At 35.9% G+C, this 15627-nt stretch overlaps 2 protein-coding genes across 3 annotated transcripts; one reads left to right on the top strand and one right to left on the bottom strand.

The window, feature by feature from the left end:
• Window positions 1–298: 298 nt before the first annotated feature.
• Window positions 299–3593, top strand: LOC123894887 (SNF1-related protein kinase regulatory subunit beta-2-like). The gene is made up of 4 exons (XM_045944990.1): window positions 299–773; window positions 1558–1736; window positions 2182–2344; window positions 3071–3593. The coding sequence occupies exons 1-4, from the start codon at window positions 546–548 to the stop codon at window positions 3395–3397; spliced, it is 897 nt and encodes a 298-aa protein (XP_045800946.1). The 5' UTR covers window positions 299–545; the 3' UTR covers window positions 3398–3593.
• A 1784-nt stretch (window positions 3594–5377) lies between these two features.
• On the bottom strand, window positions 5378–10719 carry LOC123894888 (heavy metal-associated isoprenylated plant protein 7-like). 2 transcript variants are annotated; one of them, XM_045944992.1, is made up of 5 exons: window positions 10536–10719; window positions 10211–10385; window positions 9103–9311; window positions 6491–6581; window positions 5378–5916 (listed from the first exon to the last, which is right to left on the bottom strand). In XM_045944992.1, the coding sequence occupies exons 1-5, from the start codon at window positions 10542–10544 to the stop codon at window positions 5576–5578; spliced, it is 825 nt and encodes a 274-aa protein (XP_045800948.1). In that variant the 5' UTR covers window positions 10545–10719; the 3' UTR covers window positions 5378–5575. The 2 variants fall into 2 exon arrangements, with proteins under 2 accessions (XP_045800948.1, XP_045800947.1); XM_045944991.1 differs by having other exon boundaries at window positions 6491–6584.
• Window positions 10720–15627: the final 4908 nt, after the last annotated feature.

Genomic DNA, 15627 nt, shown 5'->3' on the forward strand with positions numbered 1-15627 from the left:
ATTATAATAAACAAACATAAAGTAAATCCAACTTTTCTAAAAATCTCTAAAAACTAATCTCTAAATTATTTTATATCAAAATCACTATTTTTTTAATCCATAACAAACGGACACTTAACTAAATTTCTTAAACACTACATAAACGATTATTTTTTCTTATATTTATGTTCGAAAAAAGTATTTAAGATGAAACAACTCATATTATAAATACAATTTAATGCAGTAAAACAATCTCAACCGCTGATTTAAAATCGTCCGATATTAACAAATCACAATCACACAACGAAGTAAAGGGGACATAGTGATGATAACACTACCAACAGCTTCTCTCTCAGTCACTCTCACTAAGAAGAGAGAGAACACACACGCACGCAGAAAACACACATAGCACGTTGAAGCTTCCAATTGGAAAAAAAAAAATGAAGAAAAAGTAACAAGTAGAGTAATATACAAGAACCAATGTCAAGAATATCATGAACTGACCCATCAATCATCATACTAGTATCTTCCAAAACCCTCTTAATTTTCTTCTTTACACAACAAAGATGGGAAATGTCAATGGAAGAGAAGAAGATTTCAACGGAACAATATCAGAAATTTCATCGGAAGAAGATGGTGGAGGAGGAGAAAGAGAGGGTGGTTTTGACACTGTCAGTAGCGATTGTATGTCTACTCCTGATGGGGTTGTTGAAAATCCTTTACCTGAATTAATGGGTCATTCTCCACCTGCTAGCCCTAGAACAACTCAATCTCCACTCATGTTTTCCCCTCAAGTATGTTAAAGTTTCTTCCTTTTCAATCTTTTTCACCTTTTCCCCAATTTACACCAAAAGGGTTTGCTTAATTTTTTCAATTTGGTTTAGTTTTTTATATTTTTATTCAGATTGTGAAATCTCAAAAAAAATTGTTTTTTTCATGAATGGTGTGTCTAAATCAGTATCCTAGCTTTTTGTTTTTTTTTATTTGATGTTCTTTATGATGTCTGATTTGATGTGTCTTAGAAACCTTGAACTCATACTGCATTTGTTTTGGAATGCGAGTGTGGTGAATCGGTGTATGTTTGGTATCACGGTGGGCATGTCAGAATCACGGTGACCTAATGTGATTTTCCAAAAGCTACACTCTGTAGCTGCTGCAAAATTACCGTAGATCACCGTGATTCTGGTAATACTCACCATGATACCAAACACACAATTATGTATTTGTTTGATGTAAAGTTCATATTTTTTGACACCCCATTTTGTGTTTTTACTCATACATTAGTTTACAGTTCCATGTTTTTCATCTTGTGGGTTTTGGTAATTGGATCAGATTCAGGGTTTATATTGGTGTTTCCATCAATCATCATGTAATGGAATCTAATGATTGTTGTTGTGATTGTGACTGAGAAGCAAAAGTAGCTTATGATATTGGGATTACTTTAAGGGAACCATATTCTTATATTCTAGATTGTTGTCACTATCAAGAATAAACTTTTCCTATCCTTTTTGTGTAATGCTTTTGTGGGTTCTCAGTTATCATTAGTTGGGAATCATTCCCTTTTTCTCCTGTGTTTAGGTTCCGGTGGTTCCACTACAAAGACCTGATGAGATGCAGGTTCCAAACCCTTCCTGGATGCAAACTACTTCAGGGTATGAAGATATGTTTAGTGAAGTTGGAATTCCGACGATGATTACTTGGAGTTATGATGGTAAAGAAGTTGCTGTGGAGGGATCATGGGATAATTGGAAAACAAGGTTCGGATGATTTAGTGTTAATTAAGTTTATTTACTGCTGATGTGTTGTTAATGGTAGTTGCAAAATTGTAGTGTTGTCAATTGCGGATTGCAGAATATAGTGATTTGTTCAAATTCTGTAATGCAATAGTGCGATAGTCGTCGCTATAGCCTCTATTTGACAACATTTTGTCCTAAATAAATAGTGTATTGCAGAGCAATAGTGATTTGTCCAAAGTCCAAACTCCACTATGCTATAGTGCTATATCGACGCTATAGTTGCTTTTACTAAAGTTGTTTTCACCGCTTCTTTTGTGGATTGCAAGAACAAAAAAGCAAAGTGTGAAAATATGAGATTGTGGAAATGAAAACAAAAAACAAGCCAAATGCATTCTTAATATCTTCTTTATTTGTCTTCAACGGTTGCTATAATTGCTGCTTAGATTCTGATATTCTTGTTTATCAGAATGCCTTTGCAGAGATCGGGAAAGGACTTCACTATAATGAAGGTGCTTCCATCTGGTGTTTATCAGTTTAGATTTATCGTGGATGGACAGTGGAGGTACGCACCTGACTTGCCTTGGGCTAAAGATGATGCTGCCAATACTTACAACATTCTGGACTTACAGGTAATATTTCGGTTACATATTTAGTGTGCGTTTCATGCGATCAAAAGGCATAGTGATCTTTCCTTTGTTTTTCTTTATTTCACACTCTTTGGCTAAAATTCTCTTCTCTTCCTGCATGAACTTTGTTTCTAATACATGTGATCTAAACTCTAAACTCATAGCTTTGATTTGGGGCGAAGTAGCGTTGCAAGTCCTTCATGGCATGAATTTGCTTTTTGTAACACTTGTTACTGCTTACGGATTAGCTTATCCATTTTCTGGGGTAATTTTGTTTTCGCTATATATTGTTTATGAAATTTTGTTGTGGCACTCTAGTAAAAATGTGTGATTATCAGTCAAACTTGAAATTCCTAAACATGGGGAGGTAGAATGGTGGTAAATTGATTTTATACATATCTTATACGAGTAAGGCAGAATTTGGAACTTGGAAGAGCTTATTTGGTCTTATGTATGATATAAGCACTTCTGTGAATGTTTTGGGATTATAAAAATAGCTTAGGATATGAGCATATGTCCATATTATAAGCTGTTTTTTATCTTATTTTCACAAACTCCCCTAAATAGCTTATTTTAATAAGCTATTCTCAACTTATGCAGAGTTTATCTTTTTTCTCTCTTTGATTGTAGAAACAAGTTATACATAAATTCTCGTATGATAAACAAATACTAATAAGCATTTTCGTCAGTTGTTTAGTCAAATGCATGTTGAACTTAATCATTATGCAGGATTATGTTCCTGAAGACATTGAAAGCATTTCTAGTTTCGTACCTCCTAAATCACCAGACTCTAGTTACAACAACTTACACCTAAGTTCTGAAGATTATGCAAAGGAGCCACCATTGGTTCCTCCATTCATGCAAATGACTCTTCTTAATGTTCCTTCTGCAAATATGGAATTTCAACCTCTCGTATCCAGACCACAGCATGTCGTGCTCAATCATCTCTACATGCAGAAAGGGAAGAGCAGCCCTTCAGTGGTTGCACTCGGGACAACTCATCGATTTGGAGGCAAATATGTCACTGTGGTGATGTACAAGTCTTTGCAGAAGTAAACATGAATGCATGGACCGTGGAGTTGGGTTAGCTTTTAACTTTAAAGCCGTTGTATTTGTTAATATAGTTTCGATCAGTACAATGTTTAGAGAGAATACTGTAAGCTACAGAAGGATCATTACTTGAAAATCAACATTATGATACATATAATGCAATTGCATGATGGCCATTCATCATGCAAATTCTGTTGGAAAATTTTACATCATTTGATGATGGTATTCTCTTGGAAAATTTTATTTTCACATCTTTTGACATGTTCTCTATCCTACTTGTACCTAAACTTCAAGATTTGCCTCCTGTTAAATAAGTCAAAAAGTAGAGTGATAATAAGTCAGGCCAAACGTAGCCTAATAGAACGCGAAACCAAACTTCAATCTACTGGCATCCCCCCCACTCGTCGACCTTGTAGGTGCAAACAATTATCTGAAGCTATTGGTTGCAATTTAAATGAGTCACACCAAATTTATGCGAGATCCACATTTTTTTAGTGGGTCCTATTTAAATTTCTACCAATAAGAAATACTATGGGAAAATGTGTGTTAGAGAGTGTATTACTAACATGGATTTGGATCCTCTCCAGCTCATCCTCTCGCCTGGGCTGCCATCATATCATCCGTCTATTTATGTTTTTTCTCTCTCTTTAAAACAGTTTTTTTTTACTATCAGTCACTGAATGAAGAGCAACGAGCAACGAGCAACGAGGATGGCAAAAGATAAAGGGCAGCAGAGCACCCAATTTCTACTAGCACGCCTCTTCAGTCACATATAGGGCTGCATAGTGGTTCTGCCTTTCTTTAGAATAGGTGTTGCAGCTTTCAGACATAAGTACTATTTGATTCTATGTACTTTGTTGAACTTTATTTTCATTCAAATAATCTATTCTTAATTTGTTATAGTTATAGCATTTCTGTTTCTTATTTTGCCACCTCACAATAATAGTTCACCCCAGCTTTTACAAGAATAAACTGGGATTCTGATTCACCTTTTCAAATTGCTACATCCATTTACATGTCACCTTTTTGCTATATATCTTAAACGTCCCATTATTTCAGAGATTTCTCGCACCTTATTCCTTTTGGAATTAGATTCTGCAGCACTAGTATGCATTTGATTCTTTTCTGCATAACAGTTAAAGTTGTAACTATCATGTCCATAGTTAAATTATGACATATTTGAAGTAAATGAGTACAAATATTATATATTAGAAATAACAAGTTACACGTGGCTTTTAACATGTATCGATATTAAACTCGTTCGTGACAGACCACATCGAATCAACAGTTAGATCTTGTAATTCTATTGTATCTTATCAGATTGCAGCTCCTTCTCCTTCGTGTACTCCTTTCCGTCCTCGGAGAACATATGCTACCCTTCCGTGCAATTTTTTTCATCTACCTCCCACCCTCTATGATCCCTAAGATTCGGATTGAGATATGTTGTTGTAGATTATCACGCAGTTCAATGCAGTATTCAATCTCATCTGTTGATTTAAGATCGGATAATCTGAATTGCACATAAGTTTTAACTATTAACACAATCTCAACAGTTTGATTGAGATCGGACAGCGGATAACAGTAACTGCGTTAACGCAATTATTGCATCAAATCTGATTCTCTAAGATCCCTCCTTACCCCCACAAAAATCACTTTAGATTTAGAAGTTCGACGCTATCGGGGTAAATAATACGCATAACCTGTCTTAACAACATTCCCACCCTTATGAATCTATGGTGGTTGGATCCTCTCCTTCACTTTCCTCTCCATCTCTCTCCATCCTATGGACAACCTTCAACCTCATTCCTTGTGCAGTTGGTCAAGAAGACCAAGGACAATGGTCCAAAATAGTTCACCACCCCTTTAAATTAAAGTCAGCATTTCGTCAACCTTTTTTTCCACATTGATTTTGAAGGCTTAAAGTTTAGGTTGAAGTGGCATTATCACAATAAATTTATTCAAATATAAAGAAATGGTAAACCAAAATTCAGTAATACCACATTTTTAGCACAAACACCAACATGAGTGATTCTGCCATCTTTTGACAGTGAAATACATTGAAAGTTCATAAACACAACAGAAAGCTAAACACCATAAAATATTCACTAGTATACTATGTTACATAGCATAGAAAATTAACTTAATCTAATAAGCTACTAAAAATACATAGTACAAATAACAGGTTTACATAACAGAACAAGCATTTGGATTCTCATCACTGAAAATCTCAGGTGCATAATAAGCATAATCAACATAGTCTTTTGATGGCCAATATTCGCTACGCTTGATTTCGGTTTTATTATCATCTTCTTCCTTATTTTCTTCACTTTCTTTTTTCTCTTCTTCTTTTTTCTCTTCCTTTTTCTCCTCTTCTTTCTTCTCTTCTTCCTTCTTTTCTTCCTCCTTCACAATAGAAGCTTGCTTTTTTGTTCTCTTGAACACTTCATCAACAAGCTTTTCTGGATCAATCACTCCTTTTACTATGGCTTGATCATTTCCCAAATCTGTTTCCACTGATTCTACTCCTGCATAGATTAGTTAAATTAGTTAGTAAGCATGTAATCATGCACGATGCAAGGGGTTAATGCGCATGCGCTCAATCTAAAAGGATGTTAGGCACATAATCGTATTCTTACAGTACCTGCATGATGCAGTTATTGATCTCGATCGTCAATTTTAGGCTAAAATTGTTTATTGTGTGTAACAGTGCAGATACGGACTTACGGTAGTAAATTTGGTTTTGCTAGACGCAAGTGGTTAATGTGTATCATCTAAAAGGTTCGTCTCAATCTATTGATGAATAATTCTAATAGGTTCACAAATAGTATTTATTAACTTTTAACCTATCTGAATTATCCACCCCAACAGTGTACCGGTACATATCGAAATAAGATGTGTACCAGAGTGTTCACCTAGAATTATATGCCAGTGTCTCTCTCAAAGTTTTACAAGAAAAACAAAATCATACAAGAAAAGAGTTCAATTATTTTACAATAATTCAAACGTTTTTGTTGTGAGTGCACAAGTAGTGGGCAAGGAGACAATTTACAGGAGCAATCAATACTATCAAGAAGATAGAAACAGAACAAATCTTTGTACCTTTAATCTTACGGATTCGTTTCTGAATAACTTGAGCACATGCATCACAATGCATTCTAATTTTTAGAACTGTTGTTACCACAGGAGGAGGCTGCTGACAAATAATTCAAACAACTATGAGACAAAAATTCCAAAATATTACTGTAATGTATAGTCATAATAATTAACATATAGTATAACATGTAAGCAAGGTCAATTTACTTATAAGAGTAATACTATGCTTTTAAAGTTTAAATTCAACCATATGTCATTTGGTCATGCACGCAAACTCTCCTAAAGAGATTTAACGTTGCTGCATGCCCAACCAGAGATCGAACCTAAAACCGTAGTTAAGCTAGAAAAGACTTGTGTCATCTCATCAAAGAGCTCTTGGATATAAATCATTTAGGATACATGTTAAAGATTTCAAAATAAAAATATTCATTTTAAAAGTCTTACATTTAAATTTTAAAATTAAAATATTACAAGTAATTTCTTTCAATGCAATTTAATGTTTTTAACATGTGACCTTAGCAATATTCATCATTTAATTATGGGTCTTGTTAACATGTGCCCTAAGGGCACATGTTAAGATATCCCAATATAGAAAATCAACATTTAATGATACAAGAAATTTAATGCTTCAAAAGTTAAAATACACAAGTTAGCATTTAATAATTTCCATTTTTGCTTCCTTAACATGTGCCTTAAGGGCACATGTTAACATTCTCCTTTAATTATTTGGCCCAAAATAAAGGCATCTACTGTTCTTCTACAAGTTTCAATTTTTGACAATTCAGATATGGGCCATGCATGTGTGGATGTGGGGTTACCAAAAATGGACCATAAAAATCAGTTATCATCAACAAAGTAGAGAGCTACCTTACCTTGCTGATCTCATCCTCATCCAATCAATAATTGACACCACAACATTAGTTATTTTAACTTTTAACAGTCACATTGTATTACAATGTTTTTTCCTTTAAATTTTTCTGAAACTCGTGCCATGTCGACACAATGTCACACTGTTCTATCATTTATTCAAATTTGGATTGCACGTGGTCGAAATTGCATGTAGTTATGCAGTTAAAATAGATCTGACTGTCTGAATAATATTAGACAGTTTAAATTTAAAACATTCATGTAATTCGATAAAAAAAAAAACAAACTGCATGCAATCCGAATCTATTTATAAACCCCTAAATTTGAATTCAAATTGCTTGTAGTCAGCAATTTAAAACCTAAATCATCTTATCTCGATCCAGAACTGTCAATACAACAACTACAAGAGTGCAAAAATTGTCGACCTAAAACAATCAAAATTCTCTAAATCTTATCTTAATCCAACAATGGCCAATACGATGACTACATGAGTGCCAATACGATGTTTCATATCACAGTATATTCATCAAAATCAAGGTAAACCATCATGTTTTTTCAAAAGCTACGCTCTTCAACTTTTATAAAATTACGGTGTTTCACTATAATTTTGATAAATCTACCACCATACATTCACATGTTGGGCACCGTAAAACTAGGAGTTGAGTGCATAAGACATATGGTGAGTCCGTGAGTGTGACCCCATTTTGCTGCAACCAGCATGTCAAGTTGCAAAAAAGAGAGAGAGTGGGGTCAAAGCCAAAGCCATCTCTTAATTGTCACAGTCTTTGCCATCGTTACATGTGCCCTTATGTAGGGCATCATTTTCCTCATTTTGTTTCGTTACTTTCATGCTATGTACAAGTACTAGTGTTCTATACAATCAAATTCATATAAACAACAAAACTAAAAGGGTATGGCTAATGCAATTGGAAACACTATCCATTCAAACTATTTCACTAAACAAGCATCCATACATGTTTTTTGGTCATGTACATGTACTATTCCCCATTCATTGGAACTTGATTTCTTCTTGTTGTCAGAGTAATCTTTTATACATTCATGCATACCGTCACACAATTACAACCGTTTAATTTTAATCGGATGGCTCAGAAGCGATGTTTTGTTTTTGGAAAAAATATTCAAAGTATAAAGTCAAAATATAAGTTGTGTGATTAATATGTTGGTGTATGTTTGAGTAAATGCATCATGCATGCATTTCATTTCCCTATTCATTTTTTTTTTGTGTTCTCCAAAGTATAAAAGATTTTTCAACCGTTAAACAATCTCAACCGTTATTCAGAAACTAGATAATTCAAATTACACAATAATTAATAAATTGATTTTAAACAAACTTGATAGTGGATTTTCGTTTGAACGGTTGAGACCTGAGTGGGAAAACTTTGTGACATAGTTATTGCAGCAAATCTAAAGTTTAACATTTTTTTTTTGTTAACTAATCGGTTAGCTCAGTCTCTGCACACAATTGCAGAGACTATTTCCTTGAGTCTTGTGGAACGTAACAAACTCTTTCTAAAAAATTTAACAGTGTTCCATGTCAAAGTCATAGATTAAACCTAAGATCATGATTAAACTAAAATAGACTCGCATATCATGTTTAACATGAGTTTATTGTACCAAGAAGACAAATAAAAATGTAAATTATGATGCTATATATAATTAATATTGTGAGTTAACCAAATTAATTATTTAATTATTACCTCATCCTTTGTCAAAAAAAAATAAATTATTACCTCATCCTTTTTCTCCTCTGGCTGTGGTGGTGGTGGTGCTTTAATTTCTTCTTCTTTTTTCTCCTCTGGAGGTTTTGGCAAAGGTGAAATAAGTTCCACTTTCTTACCACTTTTCTTTTGTAGTCTTTTGAGTACCTTTATGGGGTCTGCTGCCTTTCCTTTCACCACCACTTTGCTGCCCTTACTATCTGCACTCACCTCCTCCACTCCTTTCACACATAAACATGTTTTGTTAATTTAAATCAAAATTATTACTAATTAATTAATAATCCTTAATTTACTATTTTTTTTTTATCTACCTCACCTAAGCCTTTATTTATTTTAACAAATTAGTAGCTAAACTAACACATTTTAAATGTGAAAAAATGAAAAATTTATGATTCGAATTCAGACTCCTATATATCAGCATTCTTATACGACTATTAACTGAGTTGATTTTTATTTATCTTTTTACTTAAGGCAAATGTAGTAATGTACTTTTGTCACTATCTGAATACCTGTTAAAGTTGAGAATTTTATATACTGACAAATTATTATTTCATCAAGTATGATGTGAAATTCAAAAATCAATCATGGATTGTTTAGATTCCTCTAACAAGCAAAAAAGGAGGGAAAAAGAGAGAACAAAAGTACCAAGCTGACACTAGTAAATCATATACACTGGCAGTAAATGGGTAGAACTTCAACATAATTTGACTAAGTTTGGATTTTTAGTGAATTTGGCATAATGGTAAAGTATCACCACTCACCACAATTTTGACATAAAATATGTTAGTTAGTTAAATTATTCTGTCACCGTAATTTTGTCGAATATATTTTTTTATCGTATAAAATAATAAGTCATTGAAAATATAACACATAAAATGGAGAAATCTTCGTACTCGACCGTGACATCTAACCTAATAATTTCAGTATTTCTATCAATTGAGTTAGAAATTGTGAACGCCAAACAAAATTTGAAATACACTCTAATCAAAACATTTGCAGCAGAAAACATGTTTGACTAATTAGAATATTGCCTAGGTTAAATTCATGTCAGAAAAATGTCTTAGTGCTTAGACCATGATAATGAAGAAATTAATTAATTATTAATTAAATTAATTATTACCTTCAAATCCTTTCAATGCTTTTGCAACTTTCCTTGCACAAGCTTCACAATGCATATCAACCTTGAGCACTATCTCTAGAGGTTGTTCTACTTCTTCTTCTTTCTTTTCCTCTTTTTTCTCTTCTTCCTTCTTTTCCTCTTTGGTTTCTTCTTTCTTTCCTTCTTCTTTGTTCTCCTTTCAACACCAAAACCAAAAAAAAAAAAAATTAAAATCCAAATAGAAAATACCAACTCTAAAAGCTTCATATAAGTTAGAGATATGAATATATGATTATATTCAAGAACAAATAAAAATAAATAAGTTGTGTAAGATAATAACACTTACTTCACCCATTTCTATGAGATATAGAACAATGGCTTATACTTGAGAAATTTTGCTTGCAATATATACCACTAATTGATATGAATGAATGTCTTATTTTTTGTCTTTCTTTTTTGTATTTTGTTGCTCTCTTTTTTTTGTCTAGTTATAGAGCAACCTTAGAGAGTGAGGGGAAAAACATTAAATTAAGATGGAAATTTTGAAAATCTGAGGTGGAGCATTTATGCATAATAGACATGGAAGGGACCATGGCTGAGTCAGCATGACCTCTAACTTTGGGCCTTAGTAAAGACACTAGTACTCTTGTTCCTAATTCTCATCATGTTGTACCAAATTGTTGAATATTGCCTTGAAATAATGTAAAAATCAGAAAATCATGTTTTGGTAGTCTCTGCCTGCTCACGCCCAGGCGTGGGAGTTGGCGCCCAGGCGTGAAAAACTGGGCTGAACTCAGGTTGCTCACGCCCAGGCGTGGGAGGCTGCGCCCAGGCGTAGTGTCTGCGGGCCTATATATATGTTATGCGTTTTCTGACTTTTTTAAGGGGATTTTAGGGTTTCAAAGGCTAACAAAAAGGCTAGGGTTGAGAGATTTCATCTTGGGAAGACTCTAGGGTTAGGGAAACATTCTATCACCTTGGGAAACACTTTCATATTGAATTTCTTGGTCACGGGAAGAAATTCGGGCTTAGGGTAGATTTAGGAAAAACTCTAAATCTTGTAACTCTTGTGGTGAATTTCATTGTAATCAAGGAACAAGTTTGATAGTGGATCGGAGAGCTGCTCTCTCCCCCAGAGTAGGTCACATTGACTGAACTGGGTAAACAATTCTCTTGTGTTCTTTTCTTTTATCGCTTTATCTTTTGATTTGTGATTTTTATTGCCGATCTCATTATTTGATTGCTTAATCGTTATTTGCTCCACACATCAATTATTTTATTGGTGTGATTCAATCCGAATTCACAACAATTGGCGCCCACCGTGGGGCAAAGGATCAAACGATTTAAGTATCATGGGTTCTAAGTGGGACATTGAGAAGTTCACCGGGAGTAACGACTTTGGGTTGTGGAAGGTGAAGGTGAGGGCAATATTAACACAACAGAAGTGTTCAGAAGCATTGTTAGGAATTGCGAACATGCCTAATACTTTCTCAGCAGCAGAGAAGAACGAGATGAATGATAAGGCATTGAGTGCCATTATCTTGTGCCTCGCGGATAATGTGTTGAGAGAAGTAGCAAAGGAGAGGACTGCTGCAGGGATGTGGTCGAAGCTTGATGCATTATATATGACCAAGTCTTTGGCACATAAGCAGTGTCTGAAAGAACGGTTGTTCTTCTATCGTATGTCGGAGAACAAGTCCGTGGTTGAGCAGCTTTCGGAGTTCAATAAGATTATTGACGATTTGGCGAACATTGATGTGAACTTGGAGGACGAGGACAAAGCTTTCCACCTATTGTGTGCTTTACCTAAGTCATTTGAAAACCTCAAGGATGCATTGCTCTATGGAAAAGAAGGTACTATCACCTTGGATGAAGTCCAATCGGCTTTGAGAACCAAGGAGATGACTAAGATGAGAGACTTGAGGATTGATGACAGCGGAGAAGGGCTGAATGTGGCGAGAGGAAGAAGCGAGAACAAAAGTAAGGGGAAGGGAAAGAAGCATAGGTCCAAGTCTAGGTCAAAGGGTGATGGTGGTGGCAAGTTAAAGTGCTATCATTGTCATGAACCAGGTCACTTCAAGAAGGACTGCCCTGAGAGAAGGGGTGGTGGTAGTTCGTCAGCTCAAATTGTCGTTAGTGAAGAGGAAGGTTATGAGAGTGCAGGAGCATTGACAGTTACAAGTTGGGAACCTGAGAAGAGCTGGGTCATGGACTCGGGGTGCTCATATCACATTTGTCCAAGAAAGGAGTACTTTGAAACTTTGGAGCTTAAAGAAGGTGGAGTCGTCCGTCTAGGTAACAATAAAGCGTGCAAGGTTCAAGGTATGGGTACTATTCGTCTTAAAATGTATGACGATCGTGATTTCCTTTTGAAGAATGTGAGGTATATTCCTGAACTTAAAAGAAATTTAATTTCCATAAGCATGTTTGATAATCTAGGGTATTGTACTAGGATTGAACGTGGGGTAATGAGAATTTCTAATGGTGCATTAGTAATTGCTAAGGGGTCTAAAATGAATGGTCTTTACATTTTAGAAGGTTCAACTGTTATTTCTAATGCATTAGTAACTAGTGTTGAAAATGCAGACATAACTAAACTATGGCATTTGAGGTTAGGTCATGTTAGTGAAAGGGGTTTAGTTGAACTAGCTAAACAAGGTTTACTAGGGAAAGAAAAATTGAACAAACTAGACTTTTGTGATAATTGTACTCTAGGAAAACAACATAAGGTTAAGTTTGGGGTGGGAGTGCATAAGTCTACTAGGCCATTCGAGTATGTTCACTCGGATCTTTGGGGTCCAGCATCTGTGTCTACTCATGGGGGAGGTTCATATTTTCTTTCAATAATTGATGATTACTCTAGGAGGGTATGGGTTTACATAATAAAGAATAAAAGTGACACTTTTGAAAAATTCAAAGAATGGCATACCTTAATAGAAAATCAAACAGGAAGTAAACTAAAACTTTTAAGGACTGACAATGGCCTGGAGTTTGTTTCAGAGCAGTTTAATGAGTTTTGCAGGAAACTAGGTATAAAGAGGCATAAGACCGTTGCATACACACCGCAGCAGAATGGACTGGCTGAAAGGATGAACAGGACCTTGCTGGAGCGCGTGAGATGTATGCTGTTGGGAGCTGGATTACCCAAGAGTTTCTGGGGAGAGGCAGTTAACACTGCTGCATATTTGATCAACAGATGTCCATCAACAGGAATTGATCTAAAGACACCTATGGAGGTTTGGAGTGGCAAGCCGGCAGACTACTCTAACTTGAAAATCTTTGGAGCTTTAGCATTTGCACATGTCAAGCAAGATAAGCTTGATGCTAGAGCTGTGAAGTGTGTTTTCATTGGTTACCCTGAAGGTGTGAAAGGTTACAAGCTGTGGAAGATGGAGCCTGGAGGATCAAAGTTTATCATAAGCAGGGATGTCACTTTTGATGAGACCCGAATGGGGATGAAGTGCAAAGACCTTGAGAAAAGACCAGAAACGGGGGTGGAGAGAATTCAGTTTGAGGTGGAGCCTTCCACAGATGAGAGGGAAAAGGAGGATGAGACTCAAGTACCTGATGAAAGTGGAAGTGATGAAACAACTGTTCCTGACTATCAGCTAGCAAGAGATAGGGAGAGGAGAGTTATTCGTCCACCTAATAGACTCGGTTATGCTGACCTTATTTGTTATGCTTTGAATGCAGCTGAAGAAGTGCAAGACTCGGAACCAAAGAACTTCAGGGAAGCATCAGAAAGCATAGATAGTCAAGACTGGTTGAAGGCAATGAATGAGGAAATGCTTTCATTGGAGAAGAACCAGACTTGGAAGCTTGTGCCATTACCTAAAAATAAAAGGGTAGTTGGTAGCAAGTGGGTGTTCAAAAGAAAAGAAGGTATACCAGGGGTCGAAGCACCAAGGTATAAGGCAAGACTTGTAGCAAAGGGTTTTACTCAGGTTGAGGGGATTGATTACAACGAAATCTTCTCACCTGTGGTGAAACATTGTTCTATAAGGGTACTTATGGCGATTGTTAACATGTATGATCTTGAGTTAGAACAAATGGATGTGAAGACCGCATTCTTACATGGAGAGTTAGAAGAAACTATCTACATGCAACAACCTGAAGGTTTTGTGAAAGACAATTCAAAAGTGTGTTTGTTAAAGAAATCTTTGTATGGGTTGAAGCAGAGTCCAAGGCAGTGGTATCGTCGGTTTGATGATTTCTTATTGAAGGCTGGATTTGTGAGAAGCAACTATGATAGTTGTGTGTACATGATGAAGAGGAATGAGAAAGTCATTCTCTACCTTCTTCTTTATGTAGATGATATTCTTATGGCAAGTTCTGACAAGCAAGAGATTCAACAGCTCAAGGAGAAACTAAATGGTGAATTTGAGATGAAGGATCTTGGCAATGCGAAGAGGATACTTGGTATGGATATCTTGAGAGACCGGAGTAAAGGTGAGTTGTTCTTATCTCAGCATGATTATTTGAAGAAAGTGGTGGAGCGGTTTAGAATGACAGATTCTAAGGTAGTGAACACGCCACTTGGTCACCATTCAAAGTTGTCGATAAAACAGTGTCCTCAATCCGAGGATGAGAGAAAGAAGATGGAGAGTACTCCCTATGCAAGTGGGGTTGGAAGCATCATGTATGGCATGGTTTGTAGTAGGCCTGATTTATCATATGCAATTAGCGTGGTAAGTCGGTTTATGGCAAATCCGGGCCAAGTTCATTGGCAAGCTTTGAAGTGGGTTTTGAGGTATTTGAATGGTTCTTTGAAGGGTGGTCTGAAGTACACAAGAACTGATCCAGGAAGAGATGCTTTGGAGGGATATGTGGATGCGGACTATGCAGGTAACATAGACACTAGAAAATCCTTATCGGGTTTTGTGTTTACATTGTTCGGTACAGCGGTAACGTGGAAGGCCAATCAACAATCTGTTGTAGCTTTGTCAACAACTCAAGCAGAATACATAGCCCTTGTTGAAGGGGTCAAGGAAGCCATATGGTTGAAGGGTATGATTGGAGAAATGGGGATTAGTCAAGGATGTGTGAAGATACATTGTGACAATCAGAGTGCCATTCATTTGGCAAATCACCAGGTGTATCATGAAAGGACAAAGCACATTGACATTCGGTTGCATTTTGTAAGAGACATGATTGAGACAAAAGAGATCATGGTGGAGAAAATTGCATCGGAGGAGAATCCAGCTGACATGTTCACCAAATCGTTACCTAGAGCTAAGTTCAAGCATTGCTTGGACTTGATTAACTTCGTTGAAGAGTAGACGGAGGTTGGAGAGAGCAGCACGATGGTTGATGAGAAGTCGGCATCACCATTGATTTAAAGGCAAGGTGGAGAATTGTTGAATATTGCCTTGAAATAATGTAAAAATCAGAAAATCATGTTTTGGTAGTCTCTGCCTGCTCACGCCCAGGCGTGGGAG

This window comes from Trifolium pratense, linkage group LG7 (assembly GCF_020283565.1).
Source record: "Trifolium pratense cultivar HEN17-A07 linkage group LG7, ARS_RC_1.1, whole genome shotgun sequence".
NCBI lineage: Eukaryota > Viridiplantae > Streptophyta > Magnoliopsida > Fabales > Fabaceae > Trifolium > Trifolium pratense.

Bases quoted from the DNA above. Each gene is read 5' to 3' on its own strand.
- LOC123894887 (XM_045944990.1), top strand. From the start codon at position 546: ATGGGAAATGTCAATGGAAGAGAAGAAGATTTCAACGGAACAATATCA. The intron at 1,737-2,181 runs GTTCGGATGATT...CTTGTTTATCAG, and splicing joins TGGGATAATTGGAAAACAAG to AATGCCTTTGCAGAGATCGG. The intron at 2,345-3,070 runs GTAATATTTCGG...ATCATTATGCAG, and splicing joins ACAACATTCTGGACTTACAG to GATTATGTTCCTGAAGACAT.
- LOC123894888 (XM_045944991.1), bottom strand. The intron at 9,312-10,210 runs GTAATAATTAAT...TATGTGTGAAAG, and splicing joins AGCATTGAAAGGATTTGAAG to GAGTGGAGGAGGTGAGTGCA. The intron at 5,917-6,490 runs GTACAAAGATTT...TAATCTATGCAG, and splicing joins ACGAATCCGTAAGATTAAAG to GAGTAGAATCAGTGGAAACA.